This window comes from Anolis sagrei, chromosome 13, assembly GCF_037176765.1.
Source record: "Anolis sagrei isolate rAnoSag1 chromosome 13, rAnoSag1.mat, whole genome shotgun sequence".
Taxonomy (NCBI): Eukaryota; Metazoa; Chordata; class Lepidosauria; order Squamata; family Dactyloidae; genus Anolis; species Anolis sagrei.
In genome coordinates this window covers 17,157,642-17,185,605 of record NC_090033.1, presented here as the reverse complement: position 1 = coordinate 17,185,605, position 27,964 = coordinate 17,157,642, and the positions used below count along the sequence as shown (strand labels likewise).

At 44.4% G+C, this 27,964-nt stretch overlaps 3 protein-coding genes across 4 annotated transcripts in view; 2 read left to right on the top strand and 1 right to left on the bottom strand.

Annotated features, from left to right (window-relative positions):
• The window catches only part of CDC42 (cell division cycle 42), a 390,560-nt gene that overhangs the window by 45,590 nt on the left and 317,006 nt on the right, over nucleotides 1–27,964 (top strand). The gene's annotated exons all lie outside the window — the stretch shown is intronic.
• PPCS (phosphopantothenoylcysteine synthetase) lies at nucleotides 364–7,310 on the bottom strand. Of its 2 annotated transcripts, none has more exons than XM_060758691.2 (3): nucleotides 7,245–7,310; nucleotides 5,036–5,139; nucleotides 364–981 (listed from the first exon to the last, which is right to left on the bottom strand). In XM_060758691.2, exons 2-3 carry the CDS (start codon nucleotides 5,126–5,128, stop codon nucleotides 664–666), a joined length of 411 nt encoding a protein of 136 aa, XP_060614674.1. In that variant the 5' UTR covers nucleotides 5,129–5,139; nucleotides 7,245–7,310; the 3' UTR covers nucleotides 364–663. The 2 variants fall into 2 exon arrangements, with proteins under 2 accessions (XP_060614674.1, XP_060614673.2); XM_060758690.2 differs by lacking the exon at nucleotides 7,245–7,310 and adding an exon at nucleotides 6,536–7,115.
• The window catches only part of ZMYND12 (zinc finger MYND-type containing 12), a 29,868-nt gene continuing 9,881 nt past the window's right edge, over nucleotides 7,978–27,964 (top strand). The window contains exons 1-4 of the mRNA XM_060758689.2: nucleotides 7,978–8,227; nucleotides 12,474–12,615; nucleotides 18,575–18,746; nucleotides 25,434–25,603. Coding sequence (XP_060614672.2) covers nucleotides 8,112–8,227; nucleotides 12,474–12,615; nucleotides 18,575–18,746; nucleotides 25,434–25,603 — 600 coding nt within the window. The 5' untranslated portion in view covers nucleotides 7,978–8,111. The remainder of the gene's footprint in view (nucleotides 8,228–12,473; nucleotides 12,616–18,574; nucleotides 18,747–25,433; nucleotides 25,604–27,964) is intronic.

Here is a 27,964-nt window from a genome sequence, read left to right as displayed (position 1 = left end):
TTTCTATCATCAAACTGTGATTTTGGGGGGAAAGGGGAAAGTTATAACCAAATAATAATAATAATAATAATAATAATAATATTTCCATCATGACTGTGATTTTGGGGGGAAAGGGGAAAGTTATAACCAAATAATAATAATAATAATAATAATAATAATAATATTTCCATCATCAAACTGTGATTTTGGGGGGAAAGGGGAAAGTTATAACCAAATAATAATAATAATAATAATAATAATAATAATATTTTCATCATCAGACTGCAATATTGAGGAAACAGGGGGTTGTTATCACCAAATATTTTTGTATTATTAGTATTATTATTATTTCAATCATCACACTGTGATTTTGGGGAAAGTGAATGCTTACAACCGAATAAATTTTTTTATTATAATTATAATTATTTTCATCCTCAGACTGTGATTTTTGGGAAACAAGGGACAGTTATTGCCGAAAGGAAACCAAAACCAAGCAACGAGAGTAACGACAATCCTTGGAATGTTCTTGTACAGTTTTCTTCCCCCCAGAGCAGCAGAAATGGTGCAAATAATAATGGTCAAGTTGTGTAGTAGTACAGTAAGGTAAGGCAACTCCGATGATGCCCAAACCGCAAAGGAAACCGTTCCTGAATCTAGTGTGGAGGATTCCCAGTTTGGAAAGGGTCACTGCGCCATGAAGGCTCGGTGCCGGGCCTCCAGGTGCCCCACGATCTTGTCCTCGATCTCCAGGCCTTGGGCGGACTCCTCCTCAGAGAGGACCAGCCGGGCCTCGCTCTCCCGGGTGACCACCGTCACAACCGTCCGGCGGGAGTCCAGCAGGTTGGCCACCACCGCCTGGTGCCGGTAGGTCTCGAGGGCCTGGCGGGCCTTGCCGATCAGCAGCGAGGGGTCCGTCTCCAGCTTGAAGGAGATGACAAAGGCCTCCGGAGCCCAGTCCTTCACCAGCGGGGCCAACATCTTGGGCACCATCCGCATGGTGATCTGCAGGAAACACAAGGGAGGACAACGTCAGGAAGGACAACGTCTTGGGGAAAGTCCAATGGGCTCCTTCTCTGGCGAGCTTGGATTGTGTTTTCCTGCCTGGCAAAAAGAAGGGGGTTGGACTGGATGGTCCCTGGGGTCTCTTCAAACTCTAGGATACCAACTATCTATCCATCCATCCATCTATCTTCTTATCCATCTAGCCAGCCAGCCAGCCATCCATCTACCCATCCATTTTCCTATCTGTCTATCTATCTATCCATCCATCCATCCATCTTTCTATCTGTCTGTATAACTATCTCTCCATCGATCTCTCCGTCTATCTATCTATCTATCTATCTATCTATCTATCTATCTACCTACCTACCTACCTACCTATCTATGTATGTATCTATCCATCCATCTTCCTATCGGTCTAGCTATCTATCCATCTTCCTGTCTGTGTGTCTGTCTGTCTCTCCATCCATCCATCTTCCTACCTACTTACCTACTTATCTATCCATCCATCCATCTTCCGATCTATCTGTTTATCTCTCTATCTCTCTATCCATCTTCCTATCCATCCATCCTTCTATCTATCTGTTTATCTCTCTTTCCATCTATCTATCTATCTATCTATCTATCTATCTATCTATCTATCCATCCATCTTCCTATCGGTCTAGCTATCCATCCATCTTCCTGTTGTCTGTCAATCTCTCCATCCATCCATCTTCCTACCTACTTACCTACTTATCTATCCATCCATCCATCCATCTATCTTCCTATCTATTTGTCTGCCTATTTTTCTCTCTCTCTCTCTCCATCCATCTTCCTTCCTTCCTATCTATCTATCTATCTATCTATCTATCTATTCATCCACCCACCCATCCACCCATCCATCTTCCTATCTATCCATCCATCCACCCATCCTCCTATCTATCTGTTTATCTCTCTTTCCATCTCTCTCTCTCTCTCTCTCTCTTTCCATCCATCTATCTATCTATCTATCTATCTATCCATCCATCCATCCATCTTCCTATCAGTCTAGCTATCCATCCATCTTCCTGTTGTCTATTTCTCCATCCATCCATCTTCCTACCTACTTACCTACTTATCCATCCATCCATCTTCCTATCTATCTGTCTGCCTATTTCTCTCTCTCTCTCCATCCATCTTCCTATCTATCTATCTATCTATCTATCCATCCATCCATCCTCCTATCTATCTGTTTATCTCTCTTTCCATCTCTCTCTCTCTCTCTCTCTCCCTCCCTCCATCCATCCATCTTCCTATCGGTCTAGCTATCCATCCATCTTCCTGTCTCTGTGTCTGTCTGTCTGTCTCTCCATTTATTTACATCGCTTCTACCCCGCCCTTCTCACCCCTGAGGGGGGACTCAGGGCAGCTTACATGGGCAACAATTAAATGCCATAATGTCAATACAACAACATAAAATCAAATACATAAAAATTAACAACAACATTAATTAAAATCACATACTCATATACTTAGTTTCCTAATCAAAATCACATATCCGTTTCCTATTGTCATCATCCTATGGTCAGTGTCTAAGTGCTGCTAAGTCCACTAGCCGAAAGCCTGACTCCAAAAAAAACCCCAAGATCTAGCTATCCATCCATCTTCCTGTCTGTGTGTCTGTCTTTGTCTCCATCCATCTTCCTGTTGTCTGTCTATCTCTCCATCCATCCATGGACGGATGGATGCATGCATGCATGGAAGGATGGATGGATAGATGGATGGATGGATAGATGGACAGATGGATGGACAGATAGATGGATGGATGGACGGACAGATAGCAGTGGCAGACATTGCAGTGGCTCCGGTCATTCCTGGAGGGTCGATCTCAGAAGGTGTTGTTGGGGGACACCTGTTCAACCCCACAACCATTGTCTTGTGGGGTTCCTCAGGGCTCAATATTGTCTCCCATGTTGTTTAACATCTACATGAAGCCGCTGGGGGAGATCATCCGGAGTTTCGGGGTACGGTGTCATCTGTACGCGGATGATGTCCAACTCTGTCACTCCTTTCCACCTGCTACTAAGGAGGCTGTCCAGGTCCTGAACCGGTGCCTGGCCGCTGTGACGGTCTGGATGAGGGCGAACAAATTGAAATTGAATCCAGACAAGACAGAGGTACTCCTGGTCAGTCGTAAGGCCGAACAGGGTATAGGGTTACAGCCTGTGCTGGATGGGGCCACACTCCCCCTGAAGACGCAGGTTCGCAGCTTGGGAGTGATCCTGGACTCATCGCTGAGCCTGGAACCCCAGGTTTCGGCGGTGACCAGGGGAGCATTTGCACAGCTAAAGCTTGTGCGCCAGCTGCGCCCATACCTTGGGAAGTCTGACTTGGCCACGGTAGTCCACGCTCTGGTTACATCCCGTTTAGACTACTGCAACGCTCTCTACGTGGGGTTGCCTTTGAAGACAGCTCGGAAGCTCCAACTAGTCCAACGCTCGGCAGCCATGATTTTAACAGGAGCGGAGCGCAGGGAGCATACAACCCCCCTGTTGCGCCAACTCCACTGGCTACCGATCTGCTACCGGGCTGAATTCAAAGTGCTGGCGTTGGCCTTTAAAGCCCTAAATGGTTCCGGCCCAAGCTACCTATCTGACTGCATCTCTGCCTATGAACCCACCAGGAGTTTGAGATCTTCCGGGGAGACCCTGCTCTCGATCCCGCCTGCTTCTCAAGCTCGGCTGGCGGGGACGAGAGATAGGGCCTTTTCTGTGGTGGCCCCCCGGCTTTGGAACACCCTCCCCATAGAGGTACGATCAGCCCCTTCGCTGATGGTGTTTCGGAAAAGATTGAAGACATGGATGTTTAAACAAGCATTCGGTTAATCCGTTGTAACGAATTGTGATGACTAAGGATTGGTTATACACGGACGATGAATTTTGGATTACGATTCCAGTTATGAGATGCATAGGATTGTTATTGGTGGCCCAATAATTTGTACTGTATATGTGTTTTATGCTTTTAACTGAATATTGTTTTTTAAATGTTGTAAACCGCAATGAGTCGCCGATTTAGGCTGAGATATTAGCAGTATACAAGTGCATTAATAAATAAATAAATAAATAAATAGATGGATGGATAGATGGATGCATGGACAGATAGATAGATGGATGGATACATGGATGGATGGATGGACAGATAGATGGATGGATGGATAGATTGGTGGATGGATAAATGGATGGATACATGGATGGACAGATAGATGGATGCATTCCTGTCTGTGTGTCTGTCTTTGTCTCCATCCATCTTCCTGTTGTCTGGCTATCTCTCCATCCATCCATGGACAGATGCATGCATGGATGGATGGATGGACGGATAGATGGATGGATGGACAGATGGACGGACGGGTGGATGGACGGACGGATAGATGGATGGATAGATGGATGGATGGATGGACGGGTGGATGGATGGACAGATGGATGGATGGATGGACGGACGGGTGGATGGACGGATGGATGCATGCATGGATGGATGGATAAATGGATGGATAGATAGATAGATGGACAGATAGATGGATGGATTAATGGATGGATGGATGGATAAATAAAACATTGCCGTGACCATCTCCATGTCAAGTCATTATTCAATTGTGTCAGCAAGTAGTTCCATGATTTCATATAACCATGCTGTATTTGGGAAGGCCTGCTCAAAAAGCCAAGTTTTCACCTTTCAGGGAGGGAGCCAATGTTATATCTCTAGGCAGGGTGTTCCACAGTCGAGGGACCACCGCTGAAAAGGCCCTGTCTCTCATCCCCGTCAGAAGCATCTGTGAAGAAGGCAGGAGCGAGAGAAGGGCCTCACCAGAAGATCTTAATGTTCTAGATGGTTCATAAGGAGAGATATGTTCAGATAGGTAAGTTGGGCCAGAACTGTCAGACTTCCCAAGGTACGGTCGCAGCTGGTGGCCAAGTCTATCTATCTATCTGATTATCTATCTATCTCTTATAGGATTGACTGCATGATCCTTGGGGCCCCTTCCCTAGGAATCTATCAGTTTATCAGTTTTTTCATCTAACTGGATGACTCGCTAAGCCTTACCTGGAGAGGCCCATCAGCTGACTGGATCTTATGTTCTGGCATTTCAGACGGAGGGATGTAGAAATCAGACACGGCCGCCGCCAGGTAGAACATGGCACTTGAACCTTGTGGAGAAAGTGAGGGACACAAAGTAAGTGGTGTGGATGGGTTTGGATGCCTGGCAGAAAGAAGAGGGTTGGTGTGGATGGCCCTTGGGGGGGTCTCTATAGACATAATAAAAGTGCAAAGTGAAAAGATGTATGTTTGTATGTGTCTGGAGTGTCCACTTACACAGAAAAGCTACAGGTTCCACCAAAGGCCCTCCCGTCAACGACATTGCAAGTTATAGTGAGCGCCATGAACATGTAGATCAACCCCTGCCAATGTCCTCCTCAAACACCATACTGCACATCATCTATCTATCCATCCATCCATCCATCCATCCATCTTCCTATTGGTCTATCTCTCCATCCATCTTCCGGTTGTCTGTCTATCTCTCCATCCATCCATCCATCCATCTTCCCACCTACCCACCTACCTACCTACCTACCTACTTATCCACCCTAGAAGACATAGACAGGTGGATGGATAGATGGATGGAGAGAGATAGGAAGATGGATGGATGGATGGATCTCTCCATCCATCCATCTTCCCACCTACCTACCTACCTACCTACTTATCTCTCCATCCATCCATCTTCCCACATACCTACCTACCTATCTATCTATCTATCTATCTATCTATCTATCTATCCATCTTCCCACGTACCTACCTACCTAGCTACTTATCTATCTCTCCATCCATCCATCCATCTTCCCATGTACCTACCTACCTAGCTACTTATCTATCTATCCATCCATCTTCCCATGTACCTATCTATCTACCTAGCTACTTATCTATCTCTCCATCCATCCATCTTCCCACCTACCTACATACCTACCTAGCTACTTATCTATCTCTCCATCCATCTATCCATCCATCTTCCCACGTACGTACATACCTACCTACCTACTTATCTATCCATCCATCCATCTTCCCACCCACCTACCTACCTACTTATCTATCCATCCATCCATCTTCCTATCTCTCTCTCTCCATCCATCTATCCATCCACCTGTCTATCTCTCTCTCCATCCATCCATCCATATTCCTATCTATCTATCTATCTATCTATCTTTCCATCCATCTATCTGACTATCTCTCTCTCTCCATCCATCCACCTATCTCTCTTTATCTATCCATCCATCCACCTATCTATCTCTCTCTCCATCCATCTTCCTCTCTATCTATCCATCCATCCATCCATCCATCCATCCATCCATATTCCTGTCTATCTATCTATCTAACTCCAGGGTTCTGTCTACCTGTCTGTCTGTCCCTTAAGGGTTGGACTAGATGGCCTTTAGGGTCCCTTCCAACTCCAGGGTTCTGTCTATCTATCCTATCTATGTCTTCTAGGATGGGCTGGATGTCCTGGAGGGTCCCTTCCCGCTCTAGGCCTCTCTCTCTCTGTCTGCTCACCGAGGGGGGCGAGGGCCTTGGCGGCGGCGCGGAGGAGGGCGAGGTACTCGTCGAGGGCGGTGAACTCGAGGGCGAGGAGCGCCCCCCCGTCGCGGGCCCGGCGGTAGGCCTGCAGGGCGGGGGCCAGCCCCGGGAGCGCGCCCGGCGCCACCTCCACGCCTCCTCCTTCTCCCCCTTCTTCTCCTCCTTCCCGGAGGCGGAGGGCGTCGAGAAGGGCGGGCCCGGGCGGGGGCAGTCGGCGGGCGAAGGGGAAGGCGGAGCGGGCGCGGTAGAGGAAGCACACGCCGTAGCCGGCGGCCAGGAAGCGCTCCGCCGAGGCCGCCCCGCGCCGCCCGCTGCTGAAGTTCTCCAGGAAGCGGACCGGGCGCGCCTCCAGCGGAACCTGCGTCCCGCCCGAAGTCACCAGCACCACCCGCTCTCGGCCCCGAGAACGCTGCCCGCGCGCCCACTCCCGCACCCGCGCCTCCGCCGCCTCAGACGCCTCCGCCGCCATTGCTGACCCTCTTCCGTGTTTACACATCCGGGGCTTCTCCTCCGCCCCCTCGCGCTAGGCAAAGCGCTTCCTGGTTGGCTCAGCGGCCTGTCAGTCAGACTCTATTGGCTCCTCAAGCCGAATCCCCGCCCCCAAAGCTGTCAATCAGACCTCGCTGGAAGTCCCGCCTACTATATTACTTTGGGATTTCCCCGCCCCGGAAGTCCCGCCTCTCACCTGTCACTCATTCTTCGTCGGAAGCCCCGTCCCTTCGTGCTCTATATAGTCCCGCCTCGAAAACTGTCAATCATCGACGGAAGCCCCGCCCCTTCGTGTTTCTCAGCTTTGGAGTCTCTCTCGCGGAAGTCCCGCCTCGAAACCTGTCAATCCTCGACTAAAGCCCCGCCCCTTCGTTCTCCCCAAGCCGCTATACAGATTGGAGTCTTTTCCCGGAAGTCCCGCCTCGAAACCTGTCAATCTTCAACTAAAGCCCCGCCCTTTCGTGTTTCTCAGCGTTGGCGTGTCCTTCCCGGAAGTCCCGCCTCGAAACTTGTCAATCTTTGACTAAAGCCCCGCCCCTTCGTGTTCCCCAAGGCCTATACAAATTAGTCTCCCGCCCGGAAGTCCCGCCTCGAAACCTGTCAATCCTGGACTAAAGCCCCGCCCCTTCGTGTTCCTCAGCTTTGGAGTCTCTTTCGCGGAAGTCCCGCCTCTAAACCTGTCAATCATCCGCGAAAACCCCGCCCCTTCGTGTTCCTCAGCGTTCGCGTCTCCTTCCCGGAAGTCCCGCCTCGAAATCTGTCAATCATCGGCGAAAGCCCCGCCCCTTCGTGCTCCTCAGCTTTGGAGTCTCTTTCGCGGAAGTCCCGCCTCGAAACCTGTCAATCCTCGACTAAAGCCCCGCCCCTTCGTGTTCTCGATAGCTTTGTAGTCGTCCCAGCTCGGAAGTCCCGCCTCAAACTCCTATCCCAGCGCCTATTGGCAGCGATTCGCTGCGGGATGTTGATTGACGCCTTGGTGAGCCAATGAAGCTGCTCCAGGGCCAGTCTGAAGCCGGAAGGCCTGTCCCCTGCCTAGCAACGACGCCCTTAGCAACCGAGGGGGATGCGGACGGAGCGGCTGCAGCCGTTGTCTTTGCCCCGCGGGCGGCGGCTCTTCTGCGAGCTCTGCCTCGGGCCCGCCCACGTCCGCTGCGGGGGATGCGGGGTCACCTTCTACTGGTGAGCGGGGCCAGCCCCCACCTCCACGGAAAGGAAGGAAGGCAGGCCGGCAAAGGCTGGCTTGAGAGGGGGCTAGGCCTCAGACGTTGAGTGACCATTCCCTGTGGGTGAATGTAGATATCTGTATATTTTGTTGTTCATTCGTTCAGTCGTCTCCGACTCTTCGTGACCTCATGGACCAGCCTACGCCAGAGCTCCCTGTCGGCCGTCACCACCCCCAGCTCCCTCAAGGTCAGTCCAGTCACTTCAAGGATGCCATCCATCCATCTTGCCCTTGGTCGGCCCCTCTTCCTTTTGCCTTCCACTTTCCCCAGCATCATTGTCTTCTCTAGGCTTTCCTGTCTCCTCATGATGTGGCCAAAGGACTTCAACTTTGTCTCTAGTATCTTTCCCTCCAGTGAGCAGTCGGGCTTTATTTCCTGGAGGATGGACTGGTTGGATCTTCTCACAGTCCAAGGCACTCTCAGCACTTTCCTCCAACACCACAGCTCAAAAGCATCGATCTTCCTTCGCTCAGCCTTCCCTAAGGTCCAGCTCTCACATCCGTAGGTTACTACAGGGAATACCATGGCTTGGACTAGGCAATGGATCTTTGTTGCCAGTCTGATGTCTCTACTCTTCACTATTTTATCGAGACTGGACATTGCTCTCCTCCCAAGAAGTAAGCGTCTTCTGATTTCCTGGCCACAGTCTGCCTCTGCAGTAATCTTTGCACCTAGAAATACAAAGTCTGTCACGGCCTCCACGGTTTCTCCCTCTATTTTCCAGTTGTCAATCATTCTTGTTGCCATAATCTTGGTTTTTTTGACGTTTAGCTGCAACCCGGCTTTTGCGCTTTCTTCTTTCACCTTGATTAGAAGGCTCCTCAGCTCCTCCTCGCTTTCGGCCATCAGAGTGGTGTCATCTGCATATCTCAGGTTGTTAATGTTTCTTCCAGCAATTTTCACCCCAGCTTTGCATTCATCCAGCCCCGCACATCGCATGATGTGTTCTGCATACAAGTTAAAAAGGTTGGGTGAGAGTATGCAGCCTTGCCGTACGCCTTTCCCAATCTTGAACCAGTCTGTTGTTCCGTGGTCAGTTCTGACTGTTGCTACTTGGTCCTTGTACAGATTCCACAGGAGAGAGGGAAGGGGGCTTGGTATGCCCATCCCAGGAAGAACTTGCCACAATTTATTATGATCCACACAGTCAAAGGCTTTAGAATAGTCAATGAAGCAGAAGTAGATGTTTTTCTGAAACTCCCTGCCTTTCTCCATTATCCAGCGGATATTGGCAATCTGGTCTCTCGTTCCTCTGCCTTTTCTCCAGCAAAGGATCACCGCCTTGTCGGGGCGCTGGAGCTTGAGCACCTCAATGATGTCATGAGCGAAACCGTGAAGGGCCACCCAAGACGGGACGGTTGTGGCAGAGAGGTCAGACCAAGCGTGATCCCTGGGGAAGGCAATGGCAAACCACTCCAGTATCCTTGCCAAGAAAACTAAATGGACCAGTACAACCAGAGATATGTCGGTATGCCATTGGAAGATGGGACTCCCAGGTCGGAAGATGGCCAAAATGCTACTGGGGAGGAGCAGAGGATAAGTTCAACTAGCCCCAGATGTGATGACGCAGCTAGCTCAAAGCCGAAAGGAAGGCTAGCGGCCGACGGTACTGGAGGCGAACGACGAATCCGATGCTCTAAAGATCAACACACCATAGGAACCTGGAATGTAAGATCTATGAGCCAGGGCAAATTGGATGTTGTTATTGGTGAGATGTCAAGACTAAAGATAGACATTCTGGGGGTCAGCGAACTGAAATGGACTGGAATGGGCCACTTCACATCAGATGACCACCAGATCTACTACTGCGGACAAGAGGAACATCGAAGAAATGGAGTAGCCTTCATAATTAATAAGAAATTCGCTAAAGCGGTGCTTGGATACAACCCAAAAAATGACAGAATGATCTCAATTCGAGTGCAAGGAAAGCCTTTCAACATCACAGTGATCCAAATATACGCCCCAACCACAGCTGCTGAAGAAGCAGAAGTAGATCAGTTCTATGAGGATCTGCAGGACCTACTGGATAATACACCAAAAAGAGACATTATTTTCATTACAGGAGACTGGAATGCCAAGGTGGGAAGTCAAATGACAACTGGGATCACAGGCAAGCATGGTCTGGGAGAACAAAATGAAGCGGGACGCAGGCTGGTAGAATTCTGCCAGGAAAACTCGCTGTGTATAACGAATACTCTCTTCCAACAACCTAAAAGACGGCTTTATCTGTGTGTGTGTATATATATATATATATATATATAGACAGTTGAATAGGAATATCGTTTTATATATATATATATATATATATATATATATATATATATATATGGCTGTAAATATATATATTATATATATATATAAATATATATTAATATATTAATATAATATATATATTAATATATTAATATAATATATATATTAATATTATATATATATATATATTATAGTGTATATACACACAGATATACATTATGCACACATACATTAAAATACTCATGTCTATACATATATATGTATATATAGGGACAGTTGAATATGAATATAGTTATGTTGTGTATACACACACACAGGTGTACATTATGCACACACAGGCTATACATACACATATAGAGAGTTGGATATGAATATAGCTATAAAAGGTAAAGGTAGTCCCCTGACATTAAGTCCAGTCATGTCTGACTCTGGGGTGTGGTGCTCATCTCAATTTCTAAGCCGAAGAGCCAGCGTTGTCCGTAGACACCTCCAAGGTCATGTGGCCGGCATGACTGCATGGAGCGCCCTTACCTTCCCACCTATTGATCTACTCACATTTGCATGTTTTCGAACTGCTAGGTTGTCAGTAGCTAGGGCTGACAGCGGAAGCTCACGCCGCTCCCTGGAATCGAACCTGCGACCTTTCGGTCAACAAGCTCAGCAGCTCAGTGCTTTAACCCACTGCGCCACCGGGGACACCTTGAATATAGCTATATACATATGTAAATTATGTATATATATAGTATATATATACACACAGGTATACATTATGCACACTCAGGCTATACATACACACACACATAGACAGTTGAATATGAATATAGCTATATACATATGTGTATATATATATATATATATATATAGTGTATATTATGCACACACAGGCTATACATACACACACATATATACAGTTGAATACGAATATCGCTATATAATATGTAAATTATATATATAGTGCATAGTATGCACACACAGGCTATACACACACACATATAGATAGTTGAATATTAATATCGCTACATACATATATATATATATATATATATATATATAGTGTATACACAGGTATACATTATGCAGACCCAGGCTATACATACACACACACATAGACAGTTGAATATAAATATAGCTATATACATATATATATATACACACACACACATATATATAGTGCACTTGTACAGATATACCTTATGCTCATACCCTACACATAAACACATACATATAGACAGTTGAATATATATATATATATATATATATATGTAAATTATATATATTGTGTATATACACAGATATATATATAATGCACATACACACACACGCCCCCAAACACATTTAGACAATCTAAAAACATTCTTTAAATACACATATTAAAACATATTTCCACAAAATACATTTCTGTCTGTCTACATATGTTGTGTGTCTATGGCATTGGATGTTCGCCATGTATATGTACACTGTAATCTGCCCTGAGTCCCCTGCGGGGTGAGAAGGGAGGAATATAAATACTGTAAATAATAATAAATAATAATGATGATGAATTTTAAACTTCCATCTGATGTTTAATCTTTGTATATCTTTGACGTCTGTAGACTGTCCACGTCTCACAGGCATATAGCAGGGTTGGGAGGACAATGGCTTTATAAACAAGCACCTTGGTCTCCCTACGGATGTCCTGGTCCTCAAACACTCTGCTTCATTCGGAAAAATGCTGCACTTGCAGAGCTTGGGTGACGTATTTTAGTGTCAATGTTGACGTTTGTGGAGAGGTGGCTGCCAAGGGAGCGGAAAGGGTCAACATTTTCTACACACACACACACACACACAAATACAATGTACAAGATATAAATGTTTTGGACAGTTTGGATACTGTCTGGAATAGAAAAAAGACAGGAATGGTCATCATGACAAGAATATCAGTGGGAACTCTTTCTTTCCTCTTTCCTCAGTGAGACGGACCACCAGAGCGCCGACTGGGTCAGCGTCCATGAGAAGATATGCCAGCTGCTCATCCCGCTGCGCACGGCCTCACCGTTTTACAACTCGGAGAAGGAGAGGAAGCATGGCGTGGAGCAGAAGATCCGCAGAGAGGTAACTCACTGGGCAAAAGACCTCGGTCTGCTTTGGGATGGAGGCTTTGAAGTGACCAACCTGTTCACCCAGTTAGCAGCTTCATCAGCTCTTTGGACAGTTGGAGACTCAAGTTGCCTCCACACTTCAGATGTAACACAGTTCAGGGGGCCCTTAAACTGTGTTAGGAGATCCAGAGAGTTGTAGTTTGGCACTTTTGGGTGGAGAAGGCTGGAGACATTAGGAAATTAAAATGCCTGATATTCCATATCTTTGAACCATAGCAGTTGGAAGTGGCTGGTAAATAATAATAATAATAATAATAATAATAATAATAATAATAATAAATGGATAATATTGGGAGAGGTGGGTAATCAATAGTAATAATAATAATAATATGATAATATTTGGAGAGGTGGATTAATAATAATAATAAATGATAATATTGGGAGAGGTGGGTAATTAATAGTAATAATAATAAAAATAATAATAATATAATATTTGGAGAGGTGGGTAGTTAATAGTAATTAATAAAAATAAAAATAATAATATGATAATATTTGGAGAGGTGGATAAATAGTAGTAATAATAATAATAATAATAATAAATGATAATATTGGGAGAGGTGGGTAATTAATAGTAATTAATAACAATAAAAATAATATGATAATATTTGGAGAGGTGGATAAATAATAATAATAAATGATAATATTGGGAGAGGTGGGTAGTTAATAGTAATTAATAATAAAAAATATAATATTTGGAGAGGTGGATAAATAATAATAATAATAATAATAATAAATGATAATATTGGGAGAGGTGGGTGGTTAATAGTAATTAATAATAATAAAAATAATAATATAATATTTGGAGAGGTGGATAAATAATAATAATAATAATAATAATAATAATAATAAATGATAATGTTAATGCTCTCGATCCCGCCTTCGTCACAAGTACCTGTTCACCCAGTTAGCAGCTTCATCAGCTCTTTGGACAGTTGGAGACTCAAGTTGCCTCCACACTTCAGATGTAGCACAGTTCGGGGGGCCCTTAAACTGTGTTAGGAGATCCAGAGAGTTGTAGTTTGGCACTCTTGGGTGGAGAAGGCTGGAGACATTAGGAAATTAAAATGCCTGAGATTCCATATCTTTGAGCCATAGCAGTTGGAAGTGGCTGGTAAATAATAATAATAATAATAATAATAATAATAATAATAATATGATAATATTTGGAGAGGTGGATTAATAATAATAATAATAATAATAATAATAAATGGATAATATTGGGAGAGGAGGGTAATCAATAATAATAATAATAATAGGATAATATTGGGAGAGGAGGGTAATCAATAGTAATAAATAATAATAATAATAATATAGTATTTGGAGAGGTGGATTAATAATAATAATAATAATAATAATAATAAATGATAATATTGGGAGAGGTGGGTAGTTAATAGTAATTAATAATAATAAAAATAATAATATGATAATATTTGGAGAGGTGGGCAATTAATAGTAATTAATAATAATAATAATAATAATAATAATAATATGATAATATTTGGAGAGGTGGGTAGTTAATAGTAATTAATAATAATAATATGATAATATTGGGAGAGATGGGTAATTAATAGTAATTAATAATAAAAATAATAATATAATATTTGGAGAAGTGGAATAATAATAATAATAATAATAATAATAATAATAATAATATGATAATATTTGGAGAGGTGGATTAATAATAATAATAATAATAATAATAATAATAATAATAAATGGATAATATTGGGAGAGGAGGGTAATCAATAATAATAATAATAATAGGATAATATTGGGAGAGGAGGGTAATCAATAGTAATAAATAATAATAATAATAATATAGTATTTGGAGAGGTGGATTAATAATAATAATAATAATAATAATAATAAATGATAATATTGGGAGAGGTGGGTAGTTAATAGTAATTAATAATAATAAAAATAATAATATGATAATATTTGGAGAGGTGGGCAATTAATAGTAATTAATAATAATAATAATAATAATAATAATAATATGATAATATTTGGAGAGGTGGGTAGTTAATAGTAATTAATAATAATAATATGATAATATTGGGAGAGATGGGTAATTAATAGTAATTAATAATAAAAATAATAATATGATAATATTTGGAGAAGTGGAATAATAATAATAATAATAATAATAATAATAATAATTCTTTTGATCCTGCCTTCGTCACAAGTACGTCTGGCGGGGACGAGAGGCAGGGCCTTCTCAGTGGTGGCCCCTCGGCTATGGAACGCCCTCCCTAGGGATATTAAATCGGTCCCTTTCCTTTTAACATTCCGAAAAAAAAAGTCAAGACTTGGCTATTTGATCAAGCGTTTGCAGATACGATATAACAGACATAGAGGGGGAAAAATGGAAAAACTGGACGACGCTATAGGATAATGCTTTTAACAAGGAGACTCAAACTCATCCATGTTTTTATTGATATTGATTGTTTGGTTTGGTTTTATATTTGAATTAACTGTTTTAATTGTATTTTATGTCTTTGATGCTGATTGCAAATTGCCCTTATAGTTCATCTAATAATTGTACTATAAATCCCAGCAACTACAACTCCCAAATGGCAAGCTCAATTTATTTTGAGTAATGGTCACTCCTTGGGTTGTGAGACGTTTTGTTGCCAAATTTGGGTTCATTGGTTTTTTTGTTTTTAAGGTACTCACAACGCCCAGAACACTTTGTATATAGATTGTAGGTGTACTTGGGTTAGTAGGTGTCTTGTGGCCAAATTTGGTGGCAAAGTGGTTTTCGAGTTATGTTAATCCCACAAACGAACATTACATTTGTATTTATATAGATTACTAGCTGTACCCGCCACGCGTTGCTGTGGCGGGTTGCTGTGGCGGGTCCCTCTTTCTCCTCCTCCTTTTTCTCTCTCCTTCCTTCCCTCCCTCTTTCCTTCTTTTCCCTCTTTTTCTTTCACTTCTTCTTTCTTCCTTCTCTACCTGTTTCTTTTCTTGCTTCCTTTGCTGTTTGGTTTCATCCTTCCTTGTCTCTTTCCTTCCTTCCTTCCCACTTTCGTTCCTTCTCTCCTTCCTTCCTTCTTTCACTTTTTTATTTCCTTCTCTCTTTCCTTCTCTACCCTTCTTTCTTTCCTTCTCTCCTTCTTTCCCTCCTCCTCTCTTTCCTTTCTTCTCTATCTTCCTTTCTTTCTTTCCTTCTCTCCTTCTTTCCCTCCTCTCCCCTTCCTTCCTTCTCTCCCCTGCTTTCTTTCTTTCCTTCCCTCCTTCTTTCCCTCTTTCTCTCCCTCCTTTCTTCTCTATCTTTCTTTCCTTCTTTCTCTCCTTCCCTCCTTCTTTCCCTCTTTGTCTCCCCTTCCTTCTTTCTCTACCCTTCTTGCTTTCCTTCCCTCCTTTCCTTCTTTCTCTCCTTTCTCTATCTTCCTTTCTTTCCTTCTTTCTCTCCTTCCCTCCTTCTTTCCCTCTTTATTTCCCTCTTTCTCTCCTTCCGTCCTTCTCTACCTTTCTTTCCTTCTCTCCTACTTTCCCTCCTCCTCTCTTTCCTTCCTTCTCTATCTTCCTTTCTTTTTTTCCTTCCCTCTTTCTTTCCCTCTTTCTCTCCCTCCTTTCTTCTCTATCTTTCTTTCTTTCCTTCTTTCTCTCCTTCCCTCCTTCTTTCCCTCTTTCTCTCCCCTTCCTTCTTTCTCTACCCTTCTTGCTTTCCTTCCCTCCTTTCCTTCTTTCTCTCCTTCCTCTATCTTCCTTTCTTTCCTTCTTTCTCTCCTTCCCTCCTTCTTTCCCTCTTTATTTCCCTCTTTCTCTCCTTCCGTTCTTCTCTACCTTTCTTTCTTTCCTTCTCTCCTACTTTCCCTCCTCTTCTCTTTCCTTCCTTCTCTATCTTCCTTCCTTTCTTTCCTTCCCTCCTCCTTTCTTCTCTCTTTCTTTCCTTCTTTCTCTCCTTCCCTCCTTCTTTCCCTCTTTCTCTCCCTCCCGTTTCGTGTTGTTTTAGTTGCCCTCGGTGGCCCCTGTAGCTCCCATGCCCTCCCTGAGCGTGAATGCTTACTTCGGTCTGGTGGGCTTTCTCAGGCTGGGCTCGTGTAGAGGGAGGTAGGCAGACGGCAGTGCGCATGCGGAGGGAGATTTGGGTACTGGGGAAGCTGGGAAATAGAGTCCTTCCTCATCGTATTCCTCCTGCGGCAGTGTGCATTATTATTATTATTATTATTAAACTTTATTTGTACCCCGCTAGTATCTCCCGAAGGACTCGATGCGGCTTACAAAGGCCAAGGCGTCAACACAACAACAACAGACAATAACAATACAATGCAAAGCAAATTAAAAACACAAGCAATAACAAAACAGAGCATTACACTATTACGCAATAAAACCAGGATCGGGCCAATGACGGGTACAGGTTAAAAAGTGCTGGGTGTGAGAGGTGATATGTTGAGATTCTGGGCAAGTGCAATGTGCAGAGAGTCTTAAGCTCTAATAAAGTGCTTCTGGGACGTCGTGCTGGACGTTATCCTATTCTGGAAAGGCACATCGGAATAGCCAGGTCTTCAAGTTCTTCCTAAAGACTGCCAACGTGGGTGCTAGTCTAATGTCTTTGGGGAGGGTGTTCCAAAGTCGGGGGGCAACCACAGAGAAGGCCCTGTCTCTCGTCTCCACCAAACGAGCCTGCGACGGAGGTGGGATCGCGAGCAGGGCCTCTCCGGATGAACGGAGGGAGCGGGTAGGTTCATATACGGAGATGCGGTCTCGCAGGTAGGCAGGTCCCAAACCGTTTAGGGCTTTGTAGGTAAGCACCTGCACCTTGACTTGGGCTCGGTAGGTAAATGGCAGCCAGTGGAGTTCCTTAAACAGGAGGGTTGACCTCTCTCTGTAAGGAGCCCCAGTTAACATCCTGGCCACAGCCCGTTGAACCAGTTGCAATTTCTGAGCCGTTTTCAAGGGCAACCCCACGTAGAGCGCATTATAGTAATCCAACCTAGAGGTGACTAAGGCATGGACCACCCCGGCCAAATCAGCCTTTGCGAGGTATGGTCGCAGTTGGCGCACGAGTCTCAATTGTGCAAAAGCCCTCCCGGACACTACTGACGCCTGAGCCTCAAGCGTAAGCGATGAGTCCAAGAGGACTCCCAAGCTGCGGACCTGTGACTTCAGGGGGAGTGTAACCCAGTCCAGCACAGGTTGCCACCCTATACCCCGATCCGGTTTACGATTGACCAGGAGGACCTCTGTCTTGTCGGGATTGATCTTCAGCTTGTTTGTCCTCATCCAGATAGACACAGCGGCCAGGCACTCGTCCAGCACTCGAGGGGCCTCCTTGGAATTAGGTGGAAAAGAGTAGTAGAGTTGTGTGTCATCTGCGTAGAGATGGCACCTAACTCCAAAACTCCGGATGACCTCTCCCATCGGTTTCATGTAGATGTTAAAAAGCATGGGAGACAGAATAGAGCCTTACGGGACCTCACAGGTCAAAGGCCAGGGGTCCGAGCAGGCGTCTCCCAGCTTCACCATCTGGGAACGACCCTCCAGGAAGGACCGGAGCCACGCATGCGGAGGGAGATTTGGGCACAGGGGAAGCTGGGAAATGGAGTCCTTCCTCATCGTTTTCCTCCCAAGGCCTCTGCGCATGCTCCGTGTTTTGCGTATTGTGCGTTTGTGTTGTTGCGTATTGGTGTTTTGAGGGTTGTTGGTCATACCTTGGAGGAAGAGGTATGAGCAGGGCAAATGTGGTGAGATTTCGTCCGGTGGTTTAGCCGTTTTTGACCGCCTAATTACGACCTTAAGGTTCTTATATATATAGATTATTATTATTATTATTGTGCTTTTCCTTCTAAAAAGAGAATCAAAGCCAATATAGTGGATTATTGTTAATTTTGTTTTTTGTTGTTATTATTACTAGTACAAATCTTAATTATAAATTAGCACAATAATAATGTTTCTCCCTGCAGACATTCCTGGCAGGGCTGACGCACACCATTGCCCAGAACTATCTCTTTGAAGGCAAACACGAGGACGCCATCCCTGCGGCGCTCCATTCGCTGAAGTTCAGCATCAGCGTCCATGGCTCGGACTCCGTGGAGCTGGTGCCCCAGTACCTCATCTTAGCCGAGGCCAGCCTGGGTGAGTGGCGCCGGAATCGGCTTTCAGGGTTTGTTTTTTTAAATTCCGTTCAGATTTAATTCCATCTTAATGTTCATATATTTTTCAAGTTTAAAATTGTATCATATTGGTTCTGACTGCAAAGCTTCGAGTCTCTTTCATAGAGAGAGAAAGCAATCTATATATATATGAAAATGCTCTGTGCATAATGAGTACAAAAAAACTACAGGGCCAAATGACCCCAAATATGGCAACAAAACTCCTCACAATCCAAGGAGTGACCATGACTGAAAAAAACCCCACAAAACACCTTTAAATTAAAAAAAAAAAGGATGAAGACAGCACCCCTCCCCTGTCCCCCTCACGCTGAGGTCACAGAGTGAGGGTTGCGAAGCAGCGGCAGTTGCTACTCCCTGCATGTCTCTCGGCCCCTAACTAACACTAAGGCTGGATTACCTGGATTTCAGGAAGGCCTTCTTCGACAAGGTCCCCCATGACCTTCTGGCAAGGAAACTAGTCCAATGTGGGCGAGGCAAAACTACGGTGAGGTGGATCTGTAATTGGTTAAGTGGACGAACACAGAGAGTGCTCACTAATGCTTCCTCCTCATCTTGGAAAGAAGTGACAAGTGGAGTGCCGCAGGGTTCCGTCCTGGGCCCGGTCCTGTTCAACATCTTGATTAATGACTTAGATGAAGGGCGAGAAGGCATGATCATCAAGTTTGCAGACGACACCAAATTGGGAGGGAGAGCCAATAGTCAAGAGGACAGGAGCAGAATTCAAAACGATCTTGACAGATTATAGAGATGTGCCAAAACTAACAAAATGAAGTTCAACAGTGACAAATGCAAGATACTCCACTTTGGCAGAAAAAATGAAATGCAAAGATACAGAATGGGGGACAATGCCTGGCTCGAGAGCAGTACGTGTGAAAAAGATCTTGGAGTCCTCGTGGACAACAAGTTAAACATAAGCCAGGAATGTGATGTGGCGGCAAAAAAAGCCAATGGGATTTTGGCCTGCATCAATAGGAGCATAGTGTCTAGATCTAAGGAAGTAATGCTACCCCTCTATTCTGCTTTGGTTAGACCACATCTGGAATATTGTGTCCAATTCTGGGCACCGCAGTTCAAGAGAGATATTGACAAGCTGGAATGCGTCCAGAGGAGGGCGACTAAAATGATCAAGGGTCTGGAGAACAAGCCCTATGAGGAGCGGCTTAGGGAACTGGGCATGTTTAGCCTGAAGAAGAGAAGGCTGAGAGGAGATATGATAGCCATGTATAAATATGTGAGAGGAAGCCACGGGGAGGAGGGAGCAAGCTTGTTTTCTGCTTCCTTGGAGACTAGGACGCAATGGAAGAATGGCTTCAAACTACAAGAGAGGAGATTCCATCTGAACATGAGGAGGAACTTCCTGACTGTGAGAGCCGTTCAGCAGTGGAACTCTCTGCCCCGGAGTGTGGTGGAGGCTCCTTCTTTGGAAGCTTTTAAGCAGAGGCTGGATGGCCATCTGTCAGTGGTGATTTGAATGCAATATTCCTGCTTCTTGGCAGAATGGGGTTGGACTGGATGGCCCAGGAGGTCTTTTCCAACTCTTGGATTCTATGATTCTATGATTCTAAGGCACCTCGCAAAGGCTGATCTGGCCGGGATGGTCCATGCCTTGGTCACCTCTAGATTGGACTACTGTTATGCACTCTACGTGGGGCTTTCAATACCATCGATCATGGTATCCTTCTGGGTCGTCTCTCTGGGATGGGTCTCGGGGGCTTCAGTCCTTCCTGGAGGGTCGATCCCAGATGGTGAAGCTGGGAGACGCCTGCTCGGACCCCTGGCCTTTGACCTGTGGGGTCCCGCAAGACTCTATCTTGTCTCCCATGCTTTTTAACATCTACATGAAACAGCTGAGAGAGGTCATCCGGAGTTTGGAGTTGGGTGCCACCTCTACGCAGATAACACACAACTCTACTACTCCTTTCCACCCAATTCCAAGGAGGACCCTCAAGTGCTGGACGAGTGCCTGGCCGTTGTGTCGATCTGGATGAGGAGGAACAAGCTGAAGATCAATCCCGACAAGACAGAGGTCCTCCTGGTCGATCGTAAACCTGACCGGGGTATAGGGTGGCAACCTGTGCTGGATGGGGTTACACTCCCCCTGAAGTCACAGGTCCGCAGTTTGGGAATCCTCCTGGATTCATCGCTTACGCTTGAGGCTCATAGAATCATAGAATCAAAGAGTTGGAAGAGACCTCATGGGCCATCCAGTCCAACCCCATTCTGCCAAGAAGCAGGAATATTGCATTCAGATCACCCCTGACAAATGGCCATCCAGCCTCTGCTTAAAAGCTTCCAAAGAAGGAGCCTCCACCACACTCCGGGGCAGAGAGTTCCACTGCTGAACGGCTCTCACAGTCAGGAAGTTCTTCCTAATGTTCAGATGGAATCTCCTCTCTTGTAGTTTGGCGGTGTCGGCGGTGTCCGGGAGGGCTTTTGCACAATTAAGACTCGTGCACCAACTGCGACCGTACCTCACAAATGCTGATCTGGCCGGGGTGGTCCATGCCTTGGTCACCTCTAGATTGGACTACTGTAATGCACTCTATGTGGGGCTGCCCTTGAAAACGGCTCGGAAATTCCAACTGGTCCAACGGGCAGCGGCCAGGATGTTAACTGGTACTCCTTACAGAGAGAGATCAACCCTCCTGTTCAAGGAGCTCCACTGGCTGCTGTTTATTTTCCGAGCCCAATTCAAAGTGCAGGTGCTTACCTACAAAGCCCTGAACAGTTTGGGACCATCCTACCTGCGTGACCGCATCTCTGTTTATGAACCCACGTGCTCACTTCGGTCATCTGGTGAGGCCCTGCTCGTGATCCCGCCTGCGTGGCAGGCACGTTTGGTGGGGACGCGAGACAGGGCCTTTTCTGTGGTGGCCCCCCAACTCTGGAACACCCTCCCCAAAGATCTTAGACAGGTCCCTATGTTGGCAGTCTTTAGGAAGAACTTGAAGACCTGGCTGTTCCGATGTGCCTTTCCAGAATAGGAACCTCCAATAACAAGTCCCAGAAGCACTTTAGTAGAAATTAAGATTGCTGCACTCTGCACTTACCCCATAATCCTTATATACCACCTGTCACATCAGCACTTTTAATCCTATACCCATTACTCTGGCCCAGCCCAGTTTTATTGTGTCTTGGTGTATTGTTTATTGCTTGTTGTTTAATATAGCTTTAATTGCTTTAATTTGCTTTAAGTGTTGTATTGTTATGTTATGTATTGAGGCCTTGGCCTTTGTAAGCTGCATCGAGTCCTTCGGGAGATGCTAGCGGGGTACAAATAAAGTTAATTATTATATATATATATATATATATATATATATATATATATATATATATATATATAATACATCAACATGTAACAGGGTACAGCTAGTATATATACAATACAATCCAGTATAATAGTATTGGACCATAATTTCATAATTATTTCACTGTAACTGTAATATAATCCACTCACTTCCCAAGACCACTGCAACCCTCATCTAATGACAATCAAGACCAAACTTGCCACACAGAGCTCCCATGACCCCCTTTATGTCCTGGTGCTGTTTGGAGGAGGATGGACGATGCATGATGGGACTTGCAGCAACTTCACGCACTTCCTGAAACCACAGCGACACTCATCCAAATACCAATAAAGACCAAACCTGGCACCGAGACCCCCCATGGCCAACTCAACATTCTGGTGAGGTTTGGGGGAGAACAGACTATGGATGATGGGGCTTGCAGTACCTTCACTCACTTCCTGAGACCACAGCGACACTCACCTGCATACCAATACAAGGCCAAACTTGCCACAGAGAGCCTCCATGACCAAATCAACATTCTGGTGAAGTTTGGGGGAGAACAGACTATGGGACTTGCAGTACCTTCACTCACTTCCTGAGACCACTGTGACCCTCATCCAATGACTGATCAAGACCAAACTTGGCACACAGACCCCCCCATGACCCACTCTCCATCCTGGTGCACTTTCGAGGAGGATGGACCACAGATGATGGGACTCGCAGTACAAATAAAGTTTATTATTATTATTATTATTATTATATAACACTAAGGCAAGGGATCAAAGGGCGGAGGCTGAGGAGAAAGAGGAGGGGGAGGAGAGGGGGGGCGGAAAAAAGAGGGAGGCAGGCTCTACCATGGTATTGAGGGAGAACAGACAGGAAGGAAGGAGAGAGAAAGGAGGGAGGGAAAAAGGAAAGGAATGAAGGAGGGAAAGGGGGAAGGAAGGAAAGAGAGAAGGAGGGAGGGAAAGAAGGAAGGAGGGAAAGAAGGAAGGAAGGAAAGAAAGAGGTACCGAAAGAAGGAAAAAGAGAAAGTAGAAAGGTAAGAAAAAGGGAAGGAAAGGCAGGAAAGAGGTAAAGAAGGAAGGGAGGAAAAAACGAAATAAAAAGTGAAAGAAGGAAGGAAACAGGGAGGGAAGAAAGGAGACAAAGGAGAAAGAGAAAGGGGGAGGGAAGGAAGGAAAGAGAGAAGGAAGGATGAAACCAAAGAGCGAAAGAAGGAATGAAAGAAAGAGGTAGAGAAGGACGAAAGGAGAGAAAGAGGAAGAAAAAGGGGGGAAGGAATAGGTAGGTACCTCTCTTTCATAATAGTCCAGATATCTACCTCTGCTTCGAAAAGACTTACTGTAGGCCACAACAACGCGTGGCAGGGCAAAGCTAATTATATATATAGTGCATAATATGCACACACAGGCTATATACACACACATATAGATAGTTGAATACGAACACTGCTATATACATATGTAAATTATATATATAGTGCATAAATTGCACACACAGGCTATATACACACATATAGATAGTTGAATATTAATATAGCTATATACATATATAGATCATATATATATAGTGTATATATATACACTATATATATATATGATCTATACATACAAACACACACACATAGACAGTTGAATATGAATATAGCTATATACATACATACATACATACATATATATATATAGTGCACTTGTATAGATATAGATTATGCACATACCCTACACATAAACACACACATATAGACAGTTATATATATATATATATATATATATATATATATATATATATATTATATATATTGTGTGTATACACAGATATATATAATGCATATGTATATGTATATATATATATATATATATATATATAATACATCAACATGTAACAGGGTACAGCTAGTATATATACAATACAATCCAGTATAATAGTATTGGACCATAATTTCATAATTATTTCACTGTAACTGTAATATAATCCACTCACTTCCCAAGACTGGTGCAACCCTCACTAATGACAATCAAGACCAAACTTGGCACACATTACCCCCATGACCCCCTTTATGTCCTGGTGCTGTTTGGAGGAGGACGGATGATGGATGATGGGACTTGCAGCAACTTCACGCACTTCCTGAAACCACAGCGACACTCATCCAAATACCAATAAAGACCAAACTTGGCACAGAGAGCCCCCTTGGCCAACTCAACACTGCAATGAGTCGCCCTTGGGCTGAGAATTGCGGTATATAAGAGCAGTAAATAAATAAATAAATAAATAATAAATAAACATTCTGGTGAGGTTTGGGGGAGAACAGTCTATGGATGATGGGGCTTGCAGTACCTTCACTCACTTCCTGAGACCACAGCGACACTCACCCGCATACCAATACAAGGCCAAACTTGCCACAGAGAGCCTCCATGGCCAAATCAACATTCTGGTGAAGTTTGGGGGAGAACAGACTATGGATGATGGGACTTGCAGTACCTTCACTCACTTCCTGAGACCACTGTGACCCTCATCCAATGACTGATCAAGACCAAACTTGGCACACAGCCCCCCCATGACCCACTCTCCAGTCTGGTGCACTTTCGAGGAGGATGGACCACAGATGATGGGACTCGCAGTACCTTCACTAACCTCCTGAGACCACTGCGAGCCATATAAATAGCTGATAAAGACCAACCTTGATACACAATGCCTTTCTCAAATAACCTGGACATTACCCACTTTCTCTAATAATAATGATAATAATAATAATAATAATAATAATAATACTTTATTTGTACCCCATTACCATCTCCCCAAGGGACTCGGTGCGGCTTACATGAGACTGAGCCCAAATACAACAATACAAGCAATAATAACAACAATACAAGCAATTAAAATTAAAAAAAAACATAGACAGTAAAATATGCAACAATTAACAATAAGACAACACACAATTAAAAACTGTGGGAAGGCCAGATGTAAAGTTAAAATTGGAAATGATGACATGGGCGAAAAGGTGAAAGTGGCGTTTGTGGGAAACATACAAGCAGACCTAATATGTAAAGTGCTTTGGAAGGACAAAGTGCTATGGGATCATTATTCCGGGAAGGCACACTGGAACAACCACGTCTTCAAACTCCTCCTGAAGACTGCCAGGGTTGGGGCCTGCCTGATGTCCTTAGGGAGTGAGTTCCAGAGTCGAGGGGCCACCACTGAAAAGGCCCTCTCTCTCGTCCCCACCAATCACTGGGTCCCCAAGCTAGTAAATAAATAAATAGTAGAAACATAACATGGAATGGAGCTGATCAGTCGTGGGTTAATAACGTGTTGTCGAACCTGCAACCCGTCCCATCCTGGCTCTCGTCCTTCCCTGGCAGGCCTGGGCCACATCTCGCAAGGGGAGGAGTACCTCTCTCAGGCGCTCTGGATCGTGCTCAAGAACCCTTCCTGCAGCCACACCATCCAGTCCAAGCTCCACCGCAACGTGGGCCTCCTCCACGCCGCCAAAGGGAACTTCGAGGACGCCCTGTACCACCTGGCGAATGACGTAAGGCTCAAGCGTGGGTACCTGGAGTTGCCTGGGTTACTTGGAAAAGTTGATATTTTAATTATACAAAATGCATAAGGTTGTGGGTGAACTACAACTCACATCATGCCAGGTTAACCCCCAAAAACTCCATCAATCAATATATATATATATATAAATGTTCTATTCGTTGTGAGTACCTTAAAAACAAAAGAACCAATGAACGAAATCACACCAAATTTGGCAACAAAACAAGGATTGACCATCACTCAAAAATTATGAGTTTTGTGATTTGGGAGTTGTAGTTGCTGGGATTTATATATAAAAATGGTCTGTGCGTCATGAGTACCGTAAAAACAAAAGAACCAATGAATTTGGCAACAAGACGTCTCACAACACAAGGAGTGACTATCACTCAAAAAATTATGATTTTTGTGATTTTGGAGTTGTAGTTGCTGGGATTTATAGTTCAATCTATATATATATAAATGGTCTGTGCGTTGTGAGTACCTTAAAAACAAAAGAACCGATGAATTTGGCAACTAAACGTCTCACAACACAAGGAGTAACCATCACTCAAAAAATTATGATTTTGTCATTTGGGAGTTGTAGTTGCTGGGATTTATAGTTCACCTACAATCAAATTTATATATATATAAATGGTCTGTGTGTAGTGAGTACCTTAGAAACAAAAGAACCAATGAACAAAATCACACCAAATTTGTTAACAAAATGTCTCACAACACCATCACTCAAAAATTATGATTTTTGTGATTTGGGAGTTGTAGTTGCTGGGATTTATAGTTCACCTAAATCAAAGAGCATTCTGAACTCCACCAATGATGGAATTGAACCAATCTTGGCATACAGAACTCCCATGAACAACAGAAAAATACTGGAAAGGTTTGGTGGGCATTGACCTTGAGTTTGGGAGTTGTAGTTCACCTATATCTAGAGAGCACTGTGGACTCAAACAATGATGGATCTGGACCAAACTTGGCACAAATACTCAATATGCCCAAACATGAACACTGGTGGAGTTTGGGGAAAATAGTCCTTGACATTTGGGAGTTTTAGTTACTGGGATTTATAGTTCACCTACAGTCAAAGAGCATTCTAAAGTCCACCAACGATCAAATTGGCTTAAACTTCCAACACAGAGCCCCCATGACTAATGGAAAATACAGGAAGCATTTGGTGGGCATTGATCTTGAGTTTAGCAGTTGTAGTTCTACATTTAGAGAGCACCGTGGACTCAAACAATGAAGGATCTAGACCAAACTTGGCATGAATGAATACTCCAAATATGAACACAGATGGAGTTCAGAGGAAATAGACCTTGTTATGTTGCACAAGTTTGCTGTAAGTGCATCACTGATGGAGTTCAGTGTGCTAAACTACAACTCCCACTATGGTGAGTCAGGTCCCTCAAACCCCTCCAGTAGGTTGAGTTAGTCATGGGGGTCCTTTGTGCCAAATTTGGTCCAGGTCCATCACTGGTGGAAGTGACAGTTTATCTGGTTGTGGGTGAACTACAACTCCCCGAAAGTAAGGTCAGTTTCCCCCCAAACCCCTCCAGTCATCAAACTTCAGCATATCAGGTCTATGTGCCTAGTTTGGTCCAGATCCATCGGTGCTCTCTGGGTGTAGGTGAACTACAACTTCCCCAAATCAAGGTGAATTTTCTCCAAGACCTTCAGTATTTTTTGCTGTTCATGGGGGCTCTGTGTGCCAAGTTTGGACCACTTCCATTGTTGGTGATGTTCAGAGTGCTCCTTGATTGCAGGTGAACTATAAATCCCAGTACCTATAACTCTAAAATGTCCAGGCCAATTCCCCTCAAGACCCAGCAGTGTTCAAATTTGAGCATATTGAGTATGCATGCCAAGTTTGGTCCAGATTCATTCTTGTTTGGGTTCATAGTTACCTGTAGGATGTAGGTGAACTACAACTCCCAGAAATCAAGGTGAATTCGCCCCCCTCAAAAAAAAAAAAAAAACCCTCTCCAGCATTTTTCCTTGATCATGGGGGTTCTGTGTCCCAAATGTGGTCCAGGTCCAATGTCAGTGGGGGTCAAAAGGGTCTGACTTGATCGAGGTCTTCAACCTGGGACTTCTCTCGCCGAAGCCTTCTCACACCAGGCCTCTTACACACTGAGGCCTACTAACTGAGGCTTTTCTCCCACTGAGGTGAACTAACACTGAGGCCTACTAACTCTGAGGCCTTCTAACTCACCGAAGGCTTCTCACACTGAGACCTTTCTCCCACTGAGGCCATCACACACAGAGGGCTCTCTCAGACTGAGGCTTTTCTCTCACTGAGAGGAACTAATGCTGAGGCCTACTAACTCTGAGGCCTACTGTCTCACCAAAGCCTTCTCAC